Genomic DNA, 25,138 nt, shown 5'->3' with positions numbered 1-25,138 from the left:
GTTTCAGGCATAATTTGGGGGGATTTTTGAGGAATGCTGAGTATTTTTACTATTTTGATGATCTTCAAACTTTTATTTGCACTAGGTCAATAAAAGAAGCCACCCTAAATTATACAGCTATAAAAACTATCAAAGGAAACAGAAGTCTTGATAGTAACTCAGAGATTCTTAGCCCATCAGTCATTTTGTGTTTATAATGTCTGTATGCATATATATATATTATATATTATATGTATATATATGCATACAGACATTATAAACACATTATATGTACAGGCATATATACATTTATGTATATGTATACAGACATTATAAGCACATGCATTATATGTATGGACATGTACTATAGAATACATATATGATACATGTATATCATGTATTATACAGTACATATGTCTGTACATATAATACATGTGTGTACATGTGTTATATGTATATACATATATAATAGATTATATACATATAATGCATATGTGTATTGTATGTGTATGCATTTATAGAGGCATATAATACACATATGTATTGTTTTTATAACTGTATAATTAAAATTTAGGGTGGCTTCTTTGATTGACCTAGTCAAAATAAAAGCTTGAATGTATTGTTTGTATATGCATGTATATATACATATAATACATATGTGTTATATGCCTATATATATAATACAGATGTATTCACATGTGTGTCCTATATCCTCAGTGCATATAATACATATTTGTATTATATATGTATATACATCTAATACATATATGAATTATGTATGTACATCTAATACATATTTGAATTATATATGTATATACATGTATATACATCTGTACCTACTCAGAAAACATAAACATTTACATAAAGATATTATCAATATAAGTTAGTGAGTCTGTGTTTGTCCCCCAACTTCCATTTGTAGTTCAGTCAATAAATATTTGAATTCCTATTATATATTAGGTTGTTCACAATGATTACTTACTCTCCCAGATAAACAGTTATGTTTGGCCAAAAATATTTTAGACAAGTTATTCAAAGCTCAAAAGTTTGCTAGACATTGAAATGAACATGCTAGGTTTCAAACAAGATGATTATAGCATAACATAGAATTTTCTATTATCATGTCCCAGGCACCGTTCTAGGCAGGGAAGATAAAGCAGTGAACAGGACAATGGTCCCTGCCATTTTAGGGCATATTAAGGGACTAAATATTTAACATTTAACGTTAGGGGATAAGTATTAGCAAGTAAAGAGACAAAACACAAACCATGTTGGCCTTGCATGCTCTAAAGTGCTTTACAATTATTATCTTATTTAATTCTTACAACCTTGTGAAGTCAGTACTTTTACCATCCCTGCTGGATGGAGGAGGAAACCGAGGGACAGACTGCTTAAGTAACTTGCCCATGGTTGGAGAGCCCCGTCCCTGGCTCCAGATGCCACACTTGTAACCTCTTTGGTAGACTGCCTTTCTGCACCCAAAACAATAAATATGAATTCAATTTTCAGTTGTGGTAAGTAAAGGAGACAAACAGGATAAATGTGATAGGAAAGCAAAGAAGAAGGAACATCTGCCTCGGGATCCTAACACACAGGTCAATAAAGAGCTGCCTTTCTACTCAGAGATCGTAAGCAATATGGCTTCACTTCTGTTTTTACTTTTTTCTTTTTGTAGTCACCAGTTCCAGTGACCCCCAAGAGCATCCAACACACACATTGTGAGACATTTTTCAAGACACCTGGCAGCCTTGGAGACCCTGTCTTGAAGAGAAGAGAAAGGAACCAGTCACGAAACACCAGCTCAGCCCAGAGGAGACTAGAAATCTCCAGCGGCGGGGCCGACTAACCTGCGGCTTTGCCAGGTGCGGTGGGATCAAACGCCCTGAGAGTCCCTGATGTCCGAGGCGGAGTGCAAACCATCCCGTCATGAGCACATGTCCTTCTCTCTTTCATCCACACTTCTGTTAACTTCCCATCATCATGAATCATCTGTTTTCCTGGAAGTAATTAATTGTGCATTTAATACCAGTTAGAGTTCAGACTCTGCATGGTGTCATAGCGGAAGCACCGACTGACTTAATGGTTTTGATTCAAGAATCATCTTATTGCTGGAAGGAGATCTGAATAGGCTACCAGAGCCTTGTGGTTTTTCTAAAGGGGGCTGCTGTCTAGCACTTAACTAGGGTAAGCATTCATAACATGTATTTCCACTTGCCCTGAGTAAATCTGTGGTGAGAGAAGCTTCCTTTTTGCAGTTTAAAAAGCTCCGCTTCCTTAGAATTCATCAGAAAGCCACCTTCAGTTGTGAATCCTATGGTATTATTTATTTTGCTCCTGAAATGGGATTTAGTGCAAAAAGTTTACAACGACAGTCTAACACATTTTTTTCAGGGTATGACGACTTGAATGTTTATACTTTTATTCTATAATTTGCCCTGCACTTATTCTACAACCTAGTAATAATGTGGATAAATGTATCTACATGACACATGTCAAGACCAAAATAACTGTGAATGACACACCTTGCTGTAAATGAACTGTGCTAACCTTGTCTGTGGGCATGAGAACAAAGATGAACTCTAGAACTCTAGCAGCCTAACTGCTGCTTCTCAAATAACTGTGTGAACAGTGAGGTATTACTGTTGGTTTCTAAAAATCCTACTGTGCTCAGTTTCCTCCACTACATGCCCTGCATTTTTTATTCAAATGTTTAACTGTAGAGCTATCAGATATGGATGCTTTCTAACAATTGCTGTTTGTAAAATAAATCAGGATGGTAGAAAGTGATTATATGGAAAATTGGAACCTGGTTGAAACCTTTTCATTGAATTCTGAAGAGTAATGATGTGAAAATTGATATAGGGCAATAGATGATTCTTTTGTTTTTCCTCTACTTCTTGTCTGGAAGAGTAACAGGGAAAACGGATATACTATGTTTCATATCCAAGCTCATTCAAACCATAGTTAGATGGTACCTCTGAAAAATAAGAATGGTGAGTGCAGGGGTTGGTTGCTCTAGCATAAATACAATTCTGGAAACAACGCAATTTCCCGTTTTTAAACCACATTACTTTAGGGGTGCATTAAGTAGCCAAACTGTTCTAGTTCTTTGTATTCCTAGACTTGCTGATATGTACCTCTCTCGTCTCTTCAGAGTAAATGGCTCCCTTCTTTCCTTCCTACTTTCCTTCATTCCCTCTTCCTACCTCCTTTTTACTTCTTTTCTTCCTTCCTTCTTCCTCTCTTAAAACTTCTATCTTAAATGTAGAATCCTGGTGTAGGGTTTATATTTTATTTTTATTCTTTGACCCAATAAAATGTTCTATGAAAGAATAAAAATATTAATTTAAGAGACTCTGGGAGTCTGAGTAAAGTAGCTTTATATTAACTACAGGATAATATTAGCCTTATTACCCCTATAAGATTTAAAACTTGAGGTAGGTAGCTACATTAATTTGCTACTTATATAAAATTCTTATCAACACTAAACTTTTAAAGTTTACAGGATTTTATTTTCCTTTTTGCAGTCTTCTATAGAGTTAGATTAAAAATGTGGTTTTAACCATCAACAATTGCATGGTAATGATGACCCTGAACTAAAACTGATGGGTTTTCTATTAAAACAAATAAAAATATGCCTTCTTCAGGTTTAAATCTATGCAGGGTATATGCATTTTAACTCTGCCATGTTTAAGAACGTCCACAATATATTTCACGGAGAGGTCTGCATTTAGATGGAAACACGAATTGCTTTTCCCCCTCACTGTTTCTGGATGCTCTCTACTTGTCTTAACATTTTTGCTGTCCTTTCTATTATTCTGATCACAATATGACCATATTAACCTCAGAATACATAATTCTTGAGAGGTGTTAAGAAGCAGTCCCACTGGTGAGGATATTATGACTTGGTGATCATACTTAGGAATAGGAAACCAAGGGCAATTGCTTCTGTATCCAGTATCTACTTCTTAATGTGGCTTTATATGTAAAAATAAAATAAGAATGCAGTGGTTGTTTCTGTCAAGAAAATGAATCTTACAGAACAACCAGTGGAAATGAAGCTGCTGTGCTAGACTTGGATATTTTGGGTAGTGAAGAAGCAATGGCAATCTTGAGTCTATTATTGTATAATTTAGTAAAAGAAACAAATAATCGTTGGTGATCCTACTAAGAGAATGCAGCTTTTCTGAGTCGTCACAGAGGCTGCGTGTGCCCTACACTGTCCAGGGTTTGTAAAACCCTTTCATTCTGGTACAAGAGTCGGGGGTATAACTTTTATACTTGAATTTACCTACCAAGTTTACATTTCTCAATTCCTTTTTGTAAGGTGCTATTTCTGTATTTAAATAACTTTCTTTTAACTTAAAGCTGCTTTCTGCTTATCTTATTGCACTGCTAGTTGTATGTAGGTATTAATTTTATTGCTGCTTACTGCTTTTGTTTTATTATTTAGCTCTGCTTTTTTTCCTAATGGCTATATTATCTATAGCTATTTACTTGTAACTATACTACATATAAACTGATTTTTTGTTCTGATTTTTTTTCTAATATTTTTAGGAAGATATTAAGCTTTGTAAAGTAGCAATAAAAATAATTCATTTAAGAAGAGACGGTGGTTGTATTTCTTGGTAGGCTTTTTTTGCATACTGCTTTGAGTAACACGATTGACAGTTACAACATAGCTAACCAGGCCCTCATAAACACAAGTCAGATCTTTTTGCGGAGACCGCCTTGTGGTTGCTAAATGCTGAAACTTACTGCATCGGAATTACATGAGAGCTTGCAGGAGTTTAGGTACTGTGCAGTTGAGCTTCTGATTTCTACTAAGTCCCAATCTCTGCAGGTTTGAAGCTTCCAGATGATTCTAATGTTTATCCAGTCTAGGAATCACAGGTGAATACAGACCACCGCTCAACTTCTTGTAGCATCCATTAGGTTAAATGCTTCTCTGTAGCAAATGCCCACCTTTCATTGAAAGCCAGTTTCTATTGTTAGCCTTCACTTTTAAATTGACCTGCAAGCAGATTTAATCTGATTTCCCCTAGCTCTTTAAATCTCCAGAGTGATCTATGTTGCACTGTTGTCAGACTCTCCAGCTAAATTCTGAGGTGACGCTGGCAGATGCTTGAGCTGATAAAATGGACAATTCTTCAAAGGCCTCATCTTGGGAGCATTTGCCTGAACTTCCTATGATGCCAGCAATACATATTCTTCCAGCTGCAGCTCTCCCTCTGCTGCTGGTTCTCCTGTCATCCATTCTACACAGACTCTTGAGCAGGATTTTGAATGGTCCTGGTCTGGCCCTGATACAGTTAACTGAATCATGGAGGTGTTTTCACCATACTGTACTCGTAAAGAATAAGTCTCACAAGATCTGATGGTTTTATAAGAAGAAATCCCTTTCACTTGACTCTCATTCCCTGTTAGGCTGCTGCCATGTAAGACATGCCCTTCGCCTTCCACCATGGTTGTGAGGCCTCCCTAGGCACGTGGAACTGTGAGTCCATTAAACCTCTTTTTTCTTTGTAAATTACCCAGTCTCAGGTTTGTCTTTATCAGCAGCATGAGAATGGAATAATAACAAGCCCTATCTCCCATCAGCCACATCCAGTGCTCTATCTTAATTCTAGGAGAGAAAATCCAAACACGCAGTGCTCCTCTTTGTAAATTACCCAGTCTCAGGTTTGTCTTTATCAGCAGCATGAGAATGGAATAATAACAAGCCCTATCTCCCATCAGCCACATCCAGTGCTCTATCTTAATTCTAGGAGAGAAAATCCAACCAAACACGCAGTGCTCCCTCCACTGCCAAAGCTGCTGGCCCACTCATCTCCCTTAGGTCCCCCAGGTAAGCCAGACACCAGAGCATACCCCTCACTGCAGGAAATAGGTGAGAAGGAAGCATCACACTGAACACCTCCCCTTGTTGGCTCGTAAGTGGAAGAAGAAAAGAATTAAAGCATAACTTCAAAGAGATCCTCACTAAATCCGTTTCTTTTTCCATTCCTTTAACCCTTTCACAGACTTGTAGGTGAATGCATTCAATACTTGGTTCACTAGTTTTGTAAAACTTCCTCTGTCAGTCTTGCAGAGTCCAACACCTTTGGAATGCAGCATTTCCCATGACTTGGTGCTGTAGCCAAGCTTGCCATTCAATCTCCTGTTACAATAGTTACAAGCTGCCATTGTCCAGGATTTGCATTTTCCCAGATGACAGTTATTTCACACTTACCAGAGTAACTTTTGATAGCTATTGATTTGTCTTTAGTGTGAAAATCAGATTGATTAATTTAATGCCCTTTTCTTCCTGAAAATGCTTCTGAAATTAATAAATCATACCCAAAGCTAAAATCATTTTCTTATTTTCATTCTCTTACATCAAAATCCTTTTTTTGTAAATAACCCACTGGTAGTCTTCAATATGACAGGCTCTTCTATTAATATAGAAATATCCAGTCTTGCCCCAACTGTGCTCTGAAGAACTTTTTTTTTTTTTTTTTTTTTTTTTTGAGATGGGATCTCGCTCTGTCACCAGGCTGGAGTACAGTGACATGATCTCTGCTCACTGCAACCTCCAACTCCCTGGTTCAAGCGATTCTCCTGCCTCAGCCTCCCAAGTAGGCGTGTGCCAGCACGCCCAGCTAATTTTTTTATTTTTAATAGAAACAGGGTTTTACCATGTTGGCCAAGATGGCCTCGATCTCCTGACTTCATGATCTGCCCGTCTTAGCCTCCCAAAGTGCTGGGATTACAGGCATGAGCCACTGTGTCAGGCAATATTCTTAATATTAAGATATTAACTCAATATTCTTAATATCAAGAATCAAAAGTGGATAATACTGGTAAAACAGGTTTTTTTTGTACTGTAAGATTAGAGACATAAACTTAGAGGAAATTATATGTACAATGTTATTTTTTAAACTGATTTGATTATAGACCATTTTTTCTTAGACTATCTTACAAGCAGCAGAAGATACTCCAAGAAGCACTGAATTAATTCCCAAAACAAGCCTCTAAAATTTACTTACTCTTCACTGAAAAGAAAAACAATATTAGCTTCTTAAGGGCAGAGCTCATAGGTGATTCATATCCATATTTACCATACCCAGCACAAGATGTGTATCCAATAAGAAATTGCGGGGAACAATATAGGATGGATTGACTTAGCACAAACACTGTTTTTTAAAAACCTTAGAGGACTCTTTCATTGCATGGTTCCATGTACATTGCTTGTTTCTTTTGCTCATTTTTGTTGGTTTGTTTTAGAATGGCCTCTGCAGTATCACCAATGTTCATAAAACAAATTTAATCATAATGGTTCTGCATTTAAACTTCAGTAGCATGCCATGCTGCACTTTACCCTTAAGCATGCTTTTCCAGGTCCTACAGAGTCTACTCCGGCTTTCAACTTGCCTTCCAGTTATGCAAGATATTACCTATTGGCCCTCAGCATTCATTTTCACTCCTTTTCCACGTTTTTTTTTAATCACAGGGCTGCAAGCCTGGCAACCACATTTCCCACATTTTACAGATGATTTTGTTAGTAAAACAGACTCATGCAAGATTTGGTAGATAGAAAGGAAGCTGAGGCTGTTCTCCCTCTTACAGTGGAAGCAATTCATGCACGCATTGCAGCAGGCTCAGTTTTTGCAGCAGCCATACTTTTCTACTGTCTAGTTCAGGACCGTGTATCAGCTGTAACATTGGCTGTGGTTTGACACTGTTCCCAACCATTGTGCAGGAGCAGCATTCCTCCACCCTCTGGGTAGCAGCCACGGTAGCATGATCCAAAAATACTTCACAACACCCTCTGCACTTCCACTTTCCCTCCCTTCCTACAATTGTGTAAGCACCTAATTCCCTGTATTAAAACCTTCCTGTTACAAATACCTGGAGTGTTTTCTAATTTCTACCCTGCAGTGCTGTCTCCCACCTCTACTCCCTTCTCCCCACTTCTTCCCTGCCCATCCTGTCAGTCACTCTACTCTTGGTGGTCATATTATTCATATTGTTTTATTCATCCATGCCTTAGTGCCAGCCATTTCCTTTTCCTAACATGCCCTGCCACCCCCATTTCTCTTTCTCTGTCAAGTTACCTCATATGCATTTTCCCAAACCCAGTTCAAATGTCCAGCCCTCAGGAAGAAGCTGTTTTCCTCATACCATTGTGAGATTCTTCAAGGCAGGAATTAAGTTTTTCTCATCTAGGGCCCAGCATTGGGCTTAGTATATGAACAAATAGTGAACCATGCTGAAAAGGATATGTAATCATGCATCCTGACTTATTAGAGTAGCTGTAGTTTAATATGCAATGGCAACATTAAAATAGTCAGTACAATAAACAGCAGCTTCTCACCAGAATCAAACATTTTATGCATAGCCCTATTGTACCATAGTCATGCTAATTACTTATTTACTCAATAAACATTCATAGTTCCTATGCAAACAGAAATCGTCTTGGGAAGAGGGCATTCTACCCTCTTTTTTTCTCTCTCTAATAATGGCAGAGAATTCTAGAAACTTCATGCCCAATGGAACCTTAAAAATTATCTTATTTGTGCACCTATTTTACAGGGAGGAAATAGAAACAAGGAAATTGAGCAAGTTACCCTGCATTAAACAGTAATTTAACCACAAAGCTGAGACAAGAGCTCATGACTCCAAATATTCCAGTCCTGCATACTCACCCCTACGCTATGCCACTTACCAAGCAAGCTAAGGCAAACTGTTTTAACAAAACATGATAGGTGTGGTCCATATAAACCCAGCAAATAGGTAATCCCTACAATTCTCAGATTGTATGAATTTTATAGATCACACACTTTGATGTGCAGGAAGTTGCAATTTTATTATGCAGACAGTCCTCTCTTTAAACGGTAATGCAAGACTATAAAAACAATCATGCAAACTGAAAGTGTGCAAAGCAATCTTCACATTTGAACTGGGTCTTGAAAGATGCATATTAGATTGCTGGGTGGAAGGCATTTTAAGCCAAGAGATTGGTGCAAAAGCACGCATGCATAATTGCAATTGTTCTGTGGCCTCTTCAATTTTTATCAAGACATTAAAAATTCTCTTACTGTTGGCTATAAATATTTACAGAAATGAAAATATATTAAAACTCACATTTAGTATATAATTTATAATATTAAATAGATTGAGAATTAAAGTGTTTTATTACTTTGCAAAAAACTTATCAAGAGCAGTTTCAAGAGCACTGACTTTCTCATCAACATATAACTTATGATAAGTACTGAACATCTTTTCTGTGCTTTGGTGTATTGTCATGCTCATTTTTAAGTTTGGATCAGCTTCCAACATTTTATTTTTTGCACTTTTGTTTGCAGAAAATATCTCTGAGCGTTCATTTATTGGGTGGTTTTTGCAGACATCACTTCCTCTGGGGCACCTCCATTGTTTTCATCACAGCCACTTTCCTCACAGGTTGATAAATTCACCCTCATTAAGTTTCCCTATTTGCATATCTACAGTTTCTCATATGGTGCTTCCATTTCATCTTTACTGGCCAATTCTCTCTTCTGATTATTCATTTTATTAAATGTCATGTGTCTATCACCAGGAAACAAACAGGCAACATGACTCCATGCTTTGCTGTCTTCATGAAGAAAGACTTTGTGTACCAACAGTCTTCTAAAGAAATGACATGAATGCCTGTTGGTCATGATTGCATCTGTTTTTTATGGAGAGAGCATATCTGAACCATGTTATTAGAAAACTGATACTATTTAACCCATGACAACTGACATACATGCATATTAGATCCAGGCAAAGCAAGGGCTGCATATATATATATATATATATATATATATATATATACACACACACACACACACACACACACACACACATATATATATATGTGTGTGTGTGTGTGTGTATCTGGGATTGAAATATATACATGTTGAATATAGAGAGAGAAATATACATATACATACATATATATATATATATTTCTGGGATTGAAATTAATTTTCATTTTAAGCCCTCATTCTACCTCTGGCAGAAATTAATCTCAGTCAATTCAGCACCCACTCTACACACAACTCCCTGACACTCTCTAGAGGCAGTTGAAGTACTTTTAGTGGCAAGTATTTGAAAACATAATTCAAACAGCTTAAACAATAAGGGGCCTTGCTGGCTTACATCACTAAAAGCACAGAGGTAGGACAAGGACTCCAGCTCATTTTCACTCCAGTTCATTTGGTTCTGCTTTGCTCCATATGTCAGTTTAATCCACAGGCTACCGCCATTATGGTCCTACACAAGCCAAGTTCAAAGAAAGAGAAGAAAACTTATGAAAGTTCTTCCAGGCCGGGCGCGGTGGCTCAAGCCTGTAGTCCCAGCACTTTCGGAGGCCGAGGCGGGTGGATCACGAGGTCAAGAGATCGAGACCATCCTGGTCAACATGGTGAAACCCCGTCTCTACTAAAAATACAAAAAATTAGCTGGGCATGGTGGTGTGTGCCTGTAATCCCAGCTACTCAGGAGGCTGAGGCAGGAGAATTGCCTGAACCCAGGAGGCAGAGGTTGCAGTGAGCCGAGATCATGTCATTGCACTCCAGCCTGGGTAACAAGAGCAAAACTCTGTCTCAAAAAAAAAAAAGAAAAGAAAAAGAAAGTTCTTCCAGAGAGGCAAGAAAGGACTTTCTCAGAGTTCCCCAGTAAGTCTCTCCTCAGTTCTTATCGGCCCAAACAGGTTCCATACTCATTTCTACACCTGTTAGGTCCACACAGGATTATCCTTATTCCATTTAGAATAAGGAACTGAAGCACATGGGCTCCTGGGAGCTGAGGGAGGAGCGGGTGACGCTGACCAAAACTCAGGTTCTGATAGAATAGAAAGGCATAAAACAGAGGCTGGCTACAACAGAAATTTCACTGCCGCCCTGACCTGCTTTCTGCAATCACACATCAAGCCATGAGCAAGGGCAGACTGGTTCTCAGTCCTTACGTGTTCAAATTGTAATCAGCTGAGATATACAGTTTCCTTTCTGTTCTTTGGTCCCTATTGTCCCTTTTGATCTCATAGCAACTTCCTTGGACATCAAATCCACCCCCTGGAATACCTGGCTGGGCCTTGCCCGGCCCTCCTAATTGGAAAATAAGACTTCTATAGGTCAGCTGGCTCTCAGTTCAATGTCACCACAGCACTCACAGCCTCTAGGAAAGCTTTCTACTGCCTTACTCACAGCGCAGGGGTCCAAGAGAGGCTCCTAAGGCTGTCTTGGCTTCTCTCTGCCAAGAAAATCATTTAGGGTGAGACTAAGCCACAGTTTCATTTCTTGTGAAGTCTGCCCCCTTAGAGCCACCATTTCTGAAGCTTCAACTTCAAAAGCAATTAGCTTTGTAAACCCTGCAAGGCCACTCTGTGAAGGCTTTCAATTATGTTGTAGGCATAAATCTTAAAGAAACTCTTTTACACAGAAAACAGGTATAATGATGTTTATTGCACCACTGTATAATCAAAAGTTATAAACGGCTGGGCATGGTGGCTCTCGCCTGTAATCCCAGCACTTTGGGAGGCCAAGGAGGGTGGATCACGAGGCCAGGAGTTCGAGACCAGCCTGGCCAATACGGTGAAATCTCATCTTTACTGAAAATACAAAAATTAGCAGGGTGTGGTGGTGCATGCTTGTAAACCCAGCTACTCAGGAGGCTAAGGCAGAAGAATTGCTTGAACCCAGGAGGTGAAGGTTGCAGTGAGCTGAGATCATGCCACTCACTCCAGCCTGGGCAACAGAGCAAGACTCCACCTCAAAAAAACGAACAAACAAAAGCTATAAACAACCTGAAGTTCCAACAACATGGATAAATAAATTGTGATCTATTTCCATAAGGTACTACTACTGAATAGTTTAACTGAAATCACTAGATCTATATGTAATGACATGGATATGTCTAAAATATATACTGCCCAGTGGAAAAATCTGTAAATACGTCAAATGTTAACAATTGGTCATTTTGGGGTATGAATTCTCATGTCTTTTTGTTTTAATCTCTGCACTTTTCTGTATGATGAAAATAATTTGTAAAATGAAAATGAATACAGTTGACCCTTAAACAATGAAGGCGTTAAGGTGCTGACCTTTGTGTTGTTGAAAATCTAAATATAACCTTTGACTTCCCCAAAACTTAACTACTAATTGTCTACTGTTGACCAGAGGCCGCCTTACCAATAATATAAACAGTTGATTAACACAAATTTTGTATGTTGTATACTGTATTATATACTGTATTCTTATATTTATATACTTACATATTATATACTGCTCTTACAATAAAGTAAGTTAGAGAAAAGAAAATGTCATTAAGAAACTGATCCGGGTGCTCGCTTTGGCAGCATATATACTAAAACTGGAACAATACAGAGAAGATTAGCATGGCCTCTGCGCAAGGATGACACGCAAATTCGTGAAGCTTTCCATATTTTTACGTTAGAAGGAAACCTAAGAAACAGAAATAACTTCATCATCAACAAACTGGACATCCACTCAGAGAACCAATCTGAAGGTCAGCAACAACAAAGACAACAGGTGGATAAATCCACAAAGATGGAAAGAAACCAGTGCAAAAAGGAGGAAAACACATGAAACCATAACACCTCTCCTCCTACAAGGAATCACAACTCCTCACCAGCCAGAGAACAAGACTGGATGGAGAATGAGTGTGATGAAATGACAGAATCAGACTTCAGAAGGTGGGTAATGAGAAATTTCTGTGAGCTAAAAGAACATGTTCTAACTCAATGCAAAGAAACTAAGAACCTTGAAAAAAGATTTGACAAAATGCTAACAAGAATGGACAACTTAGGAATATGAGTGAATTGATGGAGGTGAAAAACACAACTCGAGAACTTCGCGAAGCATACACAAGTTTCAACAGCCGAATTTACCAAGCAGAAGAAAGGATATCAGAGGTCGAAGATCAACTCAATGAAATAAAACGAGAAGGCAAGATGAGAGAAACAAGTGTAAAAAGGAATAAACAAAGTCTACAAGAAATATGGGACTATGTGAAAAGACCTAATCTACGTTTGTAGGTGTACCTGAATGTGGTGAAGAGAATGAATCCAAGCTGGAAAATACTCTTCAGGATATTATCCAGAAAAACTTCCCCAACCTAGCAAATATTCAAGTCTGGGAAATACAGAGACCACCACAAAGATATTCCTCAAGAAGAGCAACCCCAAGGCACCTAATCATCAGATTCACCAGGTTAAAATGAAGGAGAAAATGCTAAGGGCAGCCAGAGAGAAAGGTCGGATCACCCACAAAGGGAAGCCCATCAGACTCACAGCAGATCTCTCAGAAGAAACCCTATAAGCTAAAAGAGAGTGGGGGCCAATATTCAACATCCTTAAAGAAAAGAACTTTCAACCCAGAATTTCATATCCAGCCAAACTGAGCTTCATAAGTGAAGGAAAAATAAAATCCTTTGCAAACAAACAAGTACTCAGAGATTTTGTCACCACCAGGCCTGCTGTACAAGAGCTCCTGAAAGAGGTACTACACATAGAAAGGAACAACCAGTACCAGTCATTCCAAAAACATACCAAATGCTAAAGAGCATCAACATAATGAAGAATCTACAACAACTAACGGGCAAAACAGCCAGCTAGCATCAAAATGGCAGTATCAAATTCACACATAACAATATTCACCCTAATGTAAATGGGCTAAATGCACCAATCAAAAGACACAGACTGGCAAATTGGATAAAAAGCCAAAACACATCGGTGTGCTGTATCCAGGAAACCCATCTCACACGCAGGAATACACAAAGGCCCAAAATAAAGGGATGGAGGAAGATTTACCAAGTGAATGGAGAGCAACAAAAAAAAGCAGGAGTTGCAATTCTCATCTCAGATAAAATAGACTTTAAAGCAACAAAGATCAAAAGAGACAAAGAAGGATATTACATAATGGTAAAAGGATCAATGCAACAAGAAGAGCTAATGATCCTAAATATATATGGACCCAATACAAGAGCACCCAGATACATAAGGCAAGTTCTTAATGACTTACAAAGAGACTTAGACTCCCACACAATAATAGTGGAAGACTTTAACACCCCATTGTCAATATTAGACAGATCAACCAGACAGAAAATTAATAAGGATATCCAGGACTTGAACTTAGACCTAGAAAGAGCAAACCTTATAGACATTTACAGAACTCTTGACACCAAATCCACAGAATATAAATTCTTCTCAGCACCACATCACACCTACTCTAAAATTGACCATATAATTGGAAGTAAATCACTCCTCAGCAAATGCAAAAGAATGGAAATCATAACAAACAGTCTCTCAGACCATAGTGCAATCAAGTTAGAACTCAGAATTCAGAAACTAACTCAGAACCACACAGCTTCATGGAAACTGAACAACTGGCTCTTGAATGTTGACTGGATAAACAACGAAATGAAGGCAGAAACAAAGATGTTCTTCAAAACCAATGAGAATGAAGGCACAACATAGCAGAATCTCTGGGACACATTTAAAGCAGTACCTAGAGGAAAATATATAGCAATAAGTGCCCACATGAGAAGCAAGGAGAGATCCAAAATTGACACCCTATCATCAAAATTGAAAGAACTAGAGAAGCAAGATCAAAAAAACTCAAAACCTAGCAGAAGACAAGAAATAACTAAGATCAGAGCAGAACTGAAGGGGATAGAGACACAAAAAAATCCTTCAAAAAATCAATAAATCCAAGAGATAGTTTTTCGAAAAGATCAACAAAATAGACAAACCACTAGCCAGATTAATAAAAAAGAAAAGAGAGAATGACCAAATAAATGCAATAAAAAATGATAAAGGGGAAATTACCACAGATTCCACAGAAATTCAAACCATCATCAGAGATTATTACAAACAACTCAATGCACATAAACTAGTAAACCTGGAAGAAATGGATAAATTCCTGGACACTTGTGTCCTCCCAAGTCTAAACCAGGAAGAAGTTGAAAACCTGAATAGACCAATAACAAGATCTGAGGTTGAGGCAGCAATTAAGAACCTACCACACACAAAAAAGCCCAGGTCCAGATGGGTTCACAGTCGAATTCTACCAGACATACAAAGAGGAGTCGGTACCATTCCTTCTGAAACTATTCCAAATAATCCAAAAAGAGGGAATCCTTCCCAAATCATTTTATGAGACCAACATCATCCTGATACCAAAACCCGGCAGAGACTCAACAAGAAAAGAAAACTTCAGGCCAATATCCATGATGAACATAGATGTAAAAATCTTCAATAAAATAGTGGCAAGCCGACTGCAACAGCACATCAAAAAGATTATCCACCATGATTAAGTAGGATTCATCCCAGGGATGCAAGGCTGGTTCAACATACGCAAGTCTATAAATGTAGTTCACCACATAAACACAACCAAAGACAAAATCCACATGATTATCTCAACTGATGCAGAGAAGGCATTTGACAAAATTCAACAGTGCTTTATGCTAAAAACCCTCAATAAATCAGGTATTGATGGAGCATATCTCAAAATAATAAAAGCTGTTTATGACAAACCAACAGCCAATATCATACTGAATGGGCAAAAACTGGAAGCATTCCCTTTGAAATCTGGCACTAGACAAGGATGCCCTCTCTCACCACTCCTATTCAATATACTACTGGAAGTTCTAGCCAGAGCAATCAGGCAAGATAAAAAATAAAGGGTATTCAAATAGGAAAGGAGGAAGCCAAATTGTCTCTATTTGCAGATGACATGATTGTATATCTAGAAGACCCCATCATCTCAGCCCCAAATCTCCTGAAACTGATAAGCAACTTCAACAAAGTCTCAGGATGCAAAATCAATGTGCAAAAATCACAAGCATTCCTATACACCAATAACAGACTTAAAGAGAGCCAAATCAAGAACAAACTGCCATTCACAATTGCTACAAAAAGAATAAAATACCTAGGAATACAACTAACAAGGAACATAAAGGACCTCTTCAAGGAGAACTACAAACCACTGTTCAATGAAATAAGAGAGGACACAAGCAGATGGAGAAACATTCCATGTTCATGGTCAGGAAGAATCAGTATCGTGAAAATGACCACACTGCCCAAAGTAACTTACAGATTCAATGCTATCCCCATCAAGCTACCAATGACCTTCTTCACAGAACTGAAAAAAAACCACCTTTAACTTCATATGGAACCCAAAGAGAGCCTGCATAGCCAAGTCAATTCTAAGCAAAAAGAACACAGTGGGAGGCATCACACTACCAGACTTCAAACTATACTACAAGGCTACAGTAATCAAAACAGCATGGTACTTGTACCAAAACAGAGATATAGACCAATGGAACAGAACAGAGGCCTCAGAGGCAACACAACATATCTTCAACCATCCGATCTTTGACAAACCTGACAAAAACAAGCAATGGGGAAAGGATTCCCTGTTTAATAAATGGTGTTGGGAAAACTGGCTAGCCATGTGCAGAAAGCAGAAACTGGAATTCTTCCTGACATTAAAGACTTAAACATAAGACCTAACACCATAAAAACCCTAGAAGAAAATATAGGCAAAACCATTCAGGACATAGGCATAGGCAAAGACTTCATGACCAAAACACCAATAACATTGGCGACAAAAGCCAAAATAGACAAATGGGACCTAATCAAACTCCACAGCTTCTGCACGGCAAAAGAAACAGTCACTAGAGTGGATCGGCAACCAACAGAATGGGAAAAAAATTTTTGCAGTTTACCCATCTGACAAAGGGCTGATATCCAGAATTTACAAAGAACTCAAACAGATTTACAAGAAAAAAACAAACAAGCCCATTCAAAAGTCAGCAAAGGATATGAACAGACACTGTACAAAAGAAGACATACATGAGGCCAACAGACATATGAAAAAATGCTTATCATCACTGGTCATTAGAGAAATGCAAATCAAAACTACATTGAGATACCATCTCACACCAGTTAGAATGGTGATCATTAAAAAATCTGGAGACAACAGATGCTAGAGAGGATGTGGAGAAAAAGGAACACTTTAACCCTGCTGATGGGAGTGTAAATTAGTTCAACCATTGTGGAAGACAGTGTGGCAATTCCTCAAAGCCTTAGAAATAGAAATTCCATTTGACCCAGCAATCCCATTACTGGGTATATATCCAGAGGATTATAAATCATTCTACTATAAGGATACATGCACACGAATGTTCATTGCAGCACTGTTTACAATAGCAAAGACCTGGAACCAACCCAAATGCCCATTGATGATAGACTGGATTGGGAAAATGTGGCACATATACACCATGGAATATTATGCAACAATAAAAAATGATGAGTTGATGTCCTTCGTAGGGACATGGATGAACCTGGAGACCATCAGTCTCAGCAAACTGACACAAGAACAGAAAATGAAATACCGCATGTTCTCACTCATAGGCGGGTGTTGAACAATAAGAACACATGGACACAGGGAGGGGAGCACTACACACTGGGGTCAGTTGCGGGGAATAGGGGAGGGACAGTGGTGGGTGGGGAGTTGGGGAGAGATAGCAGGGGGAGAAATGCCAGATATAGGTGAAGGGGAGGAAGGCAGCAAATCACACTGCCACATGTGTACCTATGCAACTATCTTGCATGTTCTTCACATGTACCCCAAAACCTAAAGTGCAATTTAAAAAAAGAAAACTATCAGGAAGAAAAAATGTATTTACTATTCATTAAGTGAAGGTAGATCATCATAAAGATCTTCATCCTCATCATCTTCACCTTGAACAGACTGAGGAAGAGGAAGAAGAGGGGTTGGTATTGCTGTCTCAGGGGTGGCAAAGGCAGAAGAAGTGGAGAAGGTGGAAGGGGAGGCAGGAGAAGTAGGCATGCTGGGAGTAAGTGTTATTGAAAAAAATCCCCATATAAGTAAACCCACACAGTTCACACCCATGTTGTTCAAGGGTCAACTGTATTTTTAATATAACAATTTTAGAAAATGATAATCATCTGTTTACTGTAATTACCAATGGTTCCTAGATTTGGGATTTCCTGGTAAGTTATTACATTGACTTGAAGACCTGTGCTCTCTTCCTGGAGGAAGTTTGTATACCCTTACCATGTTGGACTCAGCAGAGGCCATGAATTACTTCTTCTAAAGAAACTAGATGGAAATGATGTGTGTTCCTTTGGGACAGAAGTTTTGAAAGATTGCTCATGGTTTACAAGATCTTGTTTTTCTCTCTGCCAAGAAACCAGATGTTCCAAAGGGGCTGCTCTGTCGCTGTCTTGGGCAAGAGGCAGTGCTGTAGCCAATTTGCAAGGAACAAGGACTTGTCTTCAAGTTGTTGAGTTTTTGGGTTCTTTGTTACTTTGACCTAATTTGGTTATCCTGACTGGCACAGTTTAAAAACATAATAGGAGAAGGGACCAACACAGCACAGCCAACATGGGATTTTAGAAAATAAGAGCTTTCAAAATCATTGCTGGCATTTTCCAACACCATCTTTTGTTGTTGGTTGGTTTGGTTTTTGGGGGCGTTTTTTTTTTAGTGCACAAGTTATTATAGCAAACTGAGTTACTTAAACTCAGTGAATCCAACACTGAAATCTAAACTATGCCTCCTTGACCCCATGGTAGCTCATTTTGGCATCAGCCTTATGAAAAACTTCCTTATAGACAGGCTTTTAGGATAAACCAGTGATTTCAACATCAGCATGCAAAGACTTTTCAAAACACAGATCTATGCAGATAATTTTAAGGGGATTAATTTATGCATATCTTCAAATTCCATCTGTATGCATCTCTAAAATGTATTTGGCTAAGAAATCTCTGGTCAACTGTTAAGATAGTTCTCTGTTCCCATAACCCCTTTCTCTAAGTTTTCCCTCTCCTTGCAAAAGACGAGCTTACCTCCCATGCAAGTAAAGGTTACAGAGGTTCCCTGTCTGGGGTGTAGAAACCTCTAGAACATCCATCACAGGGATGATTCAAAATATTAGTGTCTGCGCTGAAACAGCAAATGATTCCGATGACTGGGCACCAACTCCTGCTGCAGCTCCTGTGGTTTCTGATTCTTTGGCTGTCAAAATGCTTGAAGCAAAACCTAATCCAGCTGTCCAATGGTCATTAAACAAAGAAAATTATTTAAAGTATAAGTCCGCTAACTGTGATGGCTCACGCCTGTAATCCTAGTACTTCAGGAGGTCGAGGTGGGAGGATCATCTGATGTCAAGACCAGCCTGGAGAGCATGGTGAAATCCTGTCTCTACTAAAAATACAAAAATTAGCCCTGTGTGGTGGTGGGCACCTGAACCCAGGAGGTAGAGGTTGCAGTGAACCAAGATCGCACGAGTGCACTCCAGCCTGGGCAACAGTGAGACTGTCTCAAAAATAAAATGAATAAATAAAGTATAATTCATCTGGGGCAAATAACTTGGAAATTGTTTTAAAAATTCAGTTAATCCTGCCTAATAAAATTTCTTCCATTCTAATTTCTGTGACTGAAGCTTCTTGAGGCTTATACCTAGAGAAAAATGATAAATATGAATAGTATCAATGCTGACCCTTGCCTCATTCAAGCAATGATGAATATTCATCATGGATATGTAAACTAACTTTTTAAAGCCTCATCTATCTAAAGTACTACTTGTATAATGTGTAATAATTATTAATAAGTATTTTAACATACTTGTGTTTCAATCAATTTTGTACTTAAAAATGTAGATAACTAAGCCTTGTGGTCAACCGAAAAATTTTATAACTTAAATTTTAACTTATATATTTATTTTTGTTACAGAGAGATATATAGTGTTGTATATATACATAATATTAGATATAGCATTATATATTAAAACATAAAAGTGTGTAAATCAGAATATAAGTCTGTTGGGGAAATGGAATTCAAATATAAGTCCAAAGAGGAAAAGGAACTGTGTGAAAATTACTCATCTAAAAAAGATTTTTTGTGTAATTTAAAAATAGCTGATGGTGAATATCAAATCCCTCTGGTATTTAATTTCCCTTCGATACATTTAAAGGAGAAATATAGCAATTTTATTTTAAAATGTCAATAATCATAAACCATAGGAGATAATATTATTTACAACAATTGAAACTTATAATTAAAATGTTTATATGTCAACTTAAGAATGTGCCATAAGTTTTCAAAATTCTTTTCAGGGGCACATGAACAAAACCATCTGAAGGCCTCCGAAATGGAGCTTCTCACACCATCCTTCATCCCTCCGCTCCCGCTGGGCTCCCTGCACTGTCCACTCGGTGGCAGCAGTGTCTGTGCAGCCTGACGGAATTCTAAAGCAAAATGCCTCCTAAACCGTTTCCACATTTCATTTGCAATCAACATGTTAAATTAACAGTTTACATTTCCTTTACACGGGAGCAATAAATGTCCACTGTGACTTACCACTGCTGAATTTCAAATTATTTCACTAAAATTTCCAGTCATGTAACAAATAAATAGCTATAAATACCAGAGCTAAATAAATCTCTTTTTACCCACCTGGGAATGAGTCGGACATTAAATTCATGTTTACACTCCTCTGTGCTTTTCTCTTCCCCACTCTCACACAGCATCTGCCCACCCCTCAGCTTCAGTTGCTAAGCAACGGAAAGAGCTTTGTTGTTCTTAAACACTAACCATTAACTGTCCTCATTTTCTCTAATGAGAACATGCCTGCAGCCCAAATTACCTCCTTTTTCTGAAAAACAGGGCAAGATGCTTATAACTTACGCTAATCATAAGGCAAATACCATCCCAATAGATAAATGCAAGAAAAGTAAATCAGGAGGCTTGAGCAACTCTGAACGAAGTACACAAACGCTGCATTCATAAGGGCCAATTTTCCCTTATTTAAAAGATTATGATTTTAGTGAGCACCTATTATACGCTAGGCAGTGTGTGAGGTGCTTAACATGCATTATTTATTTTAATATTCAACCCCACTTTTTGAAGGTTTTTATGCCTCAGCATGGGGTAACTTTTTAAGATTGAGTTGGACAAAAGGTACACTGTTGTTTTGAGGAAGGGAAAATGAGAATGGAAAACTGGCTTACCCCTTCACTAGTCATTCTTAGGAAAATCTGGTTTTTTATCTTAATTTTTACTTTATGGGGATTAGAAAGGTCAGGCCCATGGAAGTTAAGTGACTTGTCTAGATTCTGTCAGATCCTAACCTCATGACCTCACACTGCCTCTTGCTCATATTGGACTCAGAATGATGTGGGAATTACTAACTTTCAACATCTTTGCCCAACATGTAGAAATATGATGAAAATTTCTACATTAAAATTCTGACAGGCCCTTGATGCATGAAAAAAATGTTTGTGGTATAAGGGGAGTTGAGTGACTCCAGTTGGAATCTTGCTTTACCACTTGCATAACCTGAGAAAGCCCCCTTCCCATTTGGGGCCTTAATTATTCCCCTGTAAAAATAAAGATAAATAATATCTACCTCATAGGAATTACCTGAAGATTAATGTTGTTCATTAATTGGAATATGTTAAACTCCCTGTAGCAAATGGACTGCAAAGTGCATAATGGTTCAAACACTAGGCAGGGTTTCTTCTAGCCCATCTTGCAGTGCAAGGGAGGCATCCCCTCCTCAGCAGCATGCCTCAGCTTTGGGGGAACAGGCATTTTGTTGATGATGGCAGTTCTGCGGTCATCAACACAGGACTTCCAAGATCACCTAGGCATCATTTTCACCCAGGTAAGCTGGAAGAAGGAAAAAGGGGAAGGAGGATATTTGAGAGGCTTCTGGAAGTCAGACCAGGAAATGGGACATGGCTTTCACTCACATTCCATCAGCTGGCACTCAGGCACAGAGATACAGCCATCTGCAAGAAGCTGAGAGATATAATCTGCCCAAGTACCCAGGAAGAAAAGAACCCAGACTTGGAGAATACCTAGTGATCTCTGCCAAGGGTCATATTTTTGTAATCATTTCTTACTATGCACACAGTAAGACTGCAGTTAGCGTTAGCTTCTTCGCTTCTCTCCTCCCCTTACTTTTTTATTTCTCTCTCTGTCATCCATTCTACTATATAAATAATATTTCTGACATATTACCGTTGATCACAGTATAAAAACTCTTCAAATGATATCAGAACAGTAAAATAGAGATGAGATTATTTTTATTTAAAAAAAAGCACCTCTTGCCAAGAAAAGATCTAGGCTCACTTATATTTATTATTTTGATTATGATTATAATTACCTCTTTGCTAAGACATCATTGGCTACAGAATACTTAACTGGCTAAACTACAAAATGAAGAAATATTTGAAACAATACTGGATTCTCCATATTTTATTTTGTAAATATTCTAGAATATCGTATGTTCTAGTGTTTGAGGAATCTCTCCAAATCAGTTTATCAAATTTTCCCTCTTTAGAAGTTAGAAAAAAATAAGTGCAAAGAGAGCTTACATGCCTAAAACCACAATGCTAGTCAGTGGCAGGGCAGAGGCTCTTGATTTTGGTCAAGATTATGAGGAAAATGTATCTAAAGCCCTTATCAGTACTCCAGAAATGGTGATAACTATTGAAGAGGCACATGTAAAGAGCTTTGCAAACCTAGGGCAGCTCAACAGAAGCATGGACATAGCTGATTTCCTCAGTAGGCTGGTGCGAAAATACCAGTTTTCTCTAGAAAAATATCATTTTTGGTCGAAGTCATTTATCAAATTAGCTATACAATTTTAAAGCAAGAAAAACAAGAGAGTTCACATTTGATGGGGAAATGAAGTGAAAATTGAAAGGTCCAGATCAGGGTGGGAGAAGAGACTGGGGAAGCAAACCTAAGCGGAACCGAAAGTATTTGCATGGAATGGGACAAGATGGCAGCAGTGGTGGTGGGTGGGGCTTCAGCAGCCAAGAGCCAGCATAAAGGCTCTGAATAGCTAAGAAAGAGAGTTTTTTTCATCTTACTTATTAAACATGAGAGTTTATAAAGCAAAAAAAAAAAGAAGACAAGTAGACAAATATCATCACGCCATTTTAAAGACAAATTCATGCGCAAAATGATTTGCCAAAGAAAAAAGCAGAGCCGAGACTTGACCCTGGGTCCTTGACTCCAAATCCACCAATCTTTCCACGAACATATACTATAAAAAAGGGAAAAGTGACTTACCAAAGACAAACTCTATTCACTTCATGATTTCACAGTTACAGACCATGATAGATTGATCATAAACATGGCTCCAATTTTCTACTCACCCTATTTATCCACACTGATTGCAATGTGACTGGCAGTTCTTTCTAGCAGCTGGTAGAATCTATATCCTTACCTCTTAAACCTGGCTAGCTTTGTGACTTGCTCTGGTTAATGGAATGCAGCAGAAATGATGACGTCAGTTTGAAGCCAGACCACAAGTGAACTCATGTGCCTCAGTTTTCTCATCTTTGGATTCCTGCCTCAACCATGAGAAACTGTCTGGGCTAGCCAACTGGAAGATGAGAGAGAGACTACTTAAAGTAGAGTAAATTCATGCCAGGAGCAACCTTCCCCAACCAGAAAACAGAAACACATGAACAAGCCCAGCTAAGTTAGTAAAGCACAACCCTAAAACAACAACACTTAGCCTGCTGCAGTGGCTCATGCCTGTAATCCCAGCACTTTGGGAGGCCAAGGAGGGCAGGTCACATCTGAGGTCAGGAGTTCAAAACCAGCCTGGCCAGTGTGGTGAAACCCCATCTCTACTAAAAATACAAAAACTAGCTGGGCGTGGTGGCAGGTGTCTGTATCCCAGCTACTCAAGAGGCTGAGGCAGGAGAATCACTCGAAGCTGGGAGGTGGAGGTTGCAGTGAGCTGAGATCATCGCACCATTGCACTCTAGCCTGGGCAACAAGAGTGAAACTTCATCTAAAAAAAAAAAACCTCTTTATTATTATTCTCTAGTCTACTGGGCAGGTCTGCCTGCCTTACAGTTCTTCCAACTGTCTATTCCCAACAGACTAGGGAATAATAATAAAGAGTTGTTGTTTTAAGCCATTATATTTGGGGTGGTTTGTTATTCAGCAATTGCTAACTGATACAAGGGAAACCTGGCATTCAGAGCCAGATCGAGGATCAGGCTAGCCCAACAAATCCACAAAGATTCACACAAGTATCACAAAAACATATATCTGTGTGTGTGTGTGTGTGTGTGTGTGAGAGAGAGAGAGAGAGAGAGAGAGAGAAAGAGAGAGAGACAGAGAGAAATTAAATATGTGTCAACTACCTCTACTTTCTACAGCTTTCTTTTGTAACTGGCAAAATGTATGTTGCTCCTGCTTCTGGGAAAGTAGAGATTATTATTACATAAAAACACAAACATTACTCCTTTTAATCACAACCACACCACCATTAAATAAATATTTAATAAATATCTAAAAACGTTATTGTTGTTTGAGACAGAGTCTCACTCTGTTGCCCAGGCTGGAGTACAGTAGTGCGATCTTGGCTCATTAAAACTCTGTCCCCTTCTCCTTTCTGGCTCAAGCAATCCTCCTGTCTCAGCCTCTCGAGTAGCTGGGACCACAGGCACTACCACCACACCCAGCTAATTTTTTGTAGAGACAGGATTTCGCCATGTTGACCAGGCTGGTCTCGAACTCGTGAACTCAAGTGATCCAACCTGCCTTTGCCTCCCAAAGTACTGGGATTACAGGCATGAGCTACCCCATCCTGCCAAATATCTAAATATATTAAACCAAAGGGCACCAAGTAATCAAATCCCCAAGGTACTCCTATGTTTTTGTTCAATCGCCTGCTTTGTATATAGATCATGGCATAAAAATGCTCTTAGAAGAGTATACTAATTGTTCTCATTTCCTCGAGAAACATCAAAAGCAAATGACAAGAAGAGTACTTTTCGAGCCCAGAAATAGAAACGTTAGGGCTTTGAGAGGTAAGATCAGGTCAAAATGTGATGGCCGAAAAGGATGTCTCATTCCTCCCAATCTATAAGTCTCCCTTCCTTCCTGAACAACTTTCCTGTGTAAGAGGCCGGCTGTGTAAGAGAATATCAGTTCCAGATACCAACCCATCTTTAGACTTTGCTGAGTTTGGAGTTTGGAGGGTCAAGTTTCAAGAAAACCATGCGAAGTCATTTACGAGCTACGCAAGAGTGGAAATTCCATATGGTTTCTGACTTATAAAAAGTAAAATA

The 25,138-nt window shown here is 38.5% G+C and overlaps 1 protein-coding gene, 1 long non-coding RNA gene and 1 other non-coding gene across 4 annotated transcripts in view; 2 read left to right on the top strand and 1 right to left on the bottom strand.

Annotated features, from left to right (window-relative positions):
- The window catches only part of E2F7 (E2F transcription factor 7), a 45,723-nt gene extending 41,136 nt beyond the window's left edge, over positions 1-4,587 (top strand). For both annotated transcript variants that reach the window (XM_009004271.5, XM_002752806.6), the window contains one exon: positions 1,655-4,587. In XM_009004271.5, coding sequence (XP_009002519.1) covers positions 1,655-1,701 — 47 coding nt within the window. In that variant the 3' untranslated portion in view covers positions 1,702-4,587. The remainder of the gene's footprint in view (positions 1-1,654) is intronic.
- LOC144577777 (uncharacterized) lies at positions 1,827-20,565 on the bottom strand. The gene is made up of 2 exons (XR_013522361.1): positions 20,490-20,565; positions 1,827-1,976 (listed from the first exon to the last, which is right to left on the bottom strand). It is a non-coding gene; the product is annotated as an uncharacterized LOC144577777 (long non-coding RNA).
- On the top strand, positions 12,325-12,431 carry LOC118144574 (U6 spliceosomal RNA). Its single transcript, XR_004729342.2, has one exon. It is a non-coding gene; the product is annotated as a U6 spliceosomal RNA (small nuclear RNA).
- Positions 20,566-25,138: the final 4,573 nt, after the last annotated feature.

This window comes from Callithrix jacchus, chromosome 9 (assembly GCF_049354715.1).
Source record: "Callithrix jacchus isolate 240 chromosome 9, calJac240_pri, whole genome shotgun sequence".
Classification (NCBI taxonomy): domain Eukaryota; kingdom Metazoa; phylum Chordata; class Mammalia; order Primates; family Cebidae; genus Callithrix; species Callithrix jacchus.
The sequence above is the reverse complement of the archived record's forward strand: the minus strand, read 5'-3'. Positions and strand labels throughout refer to the sequence as shown.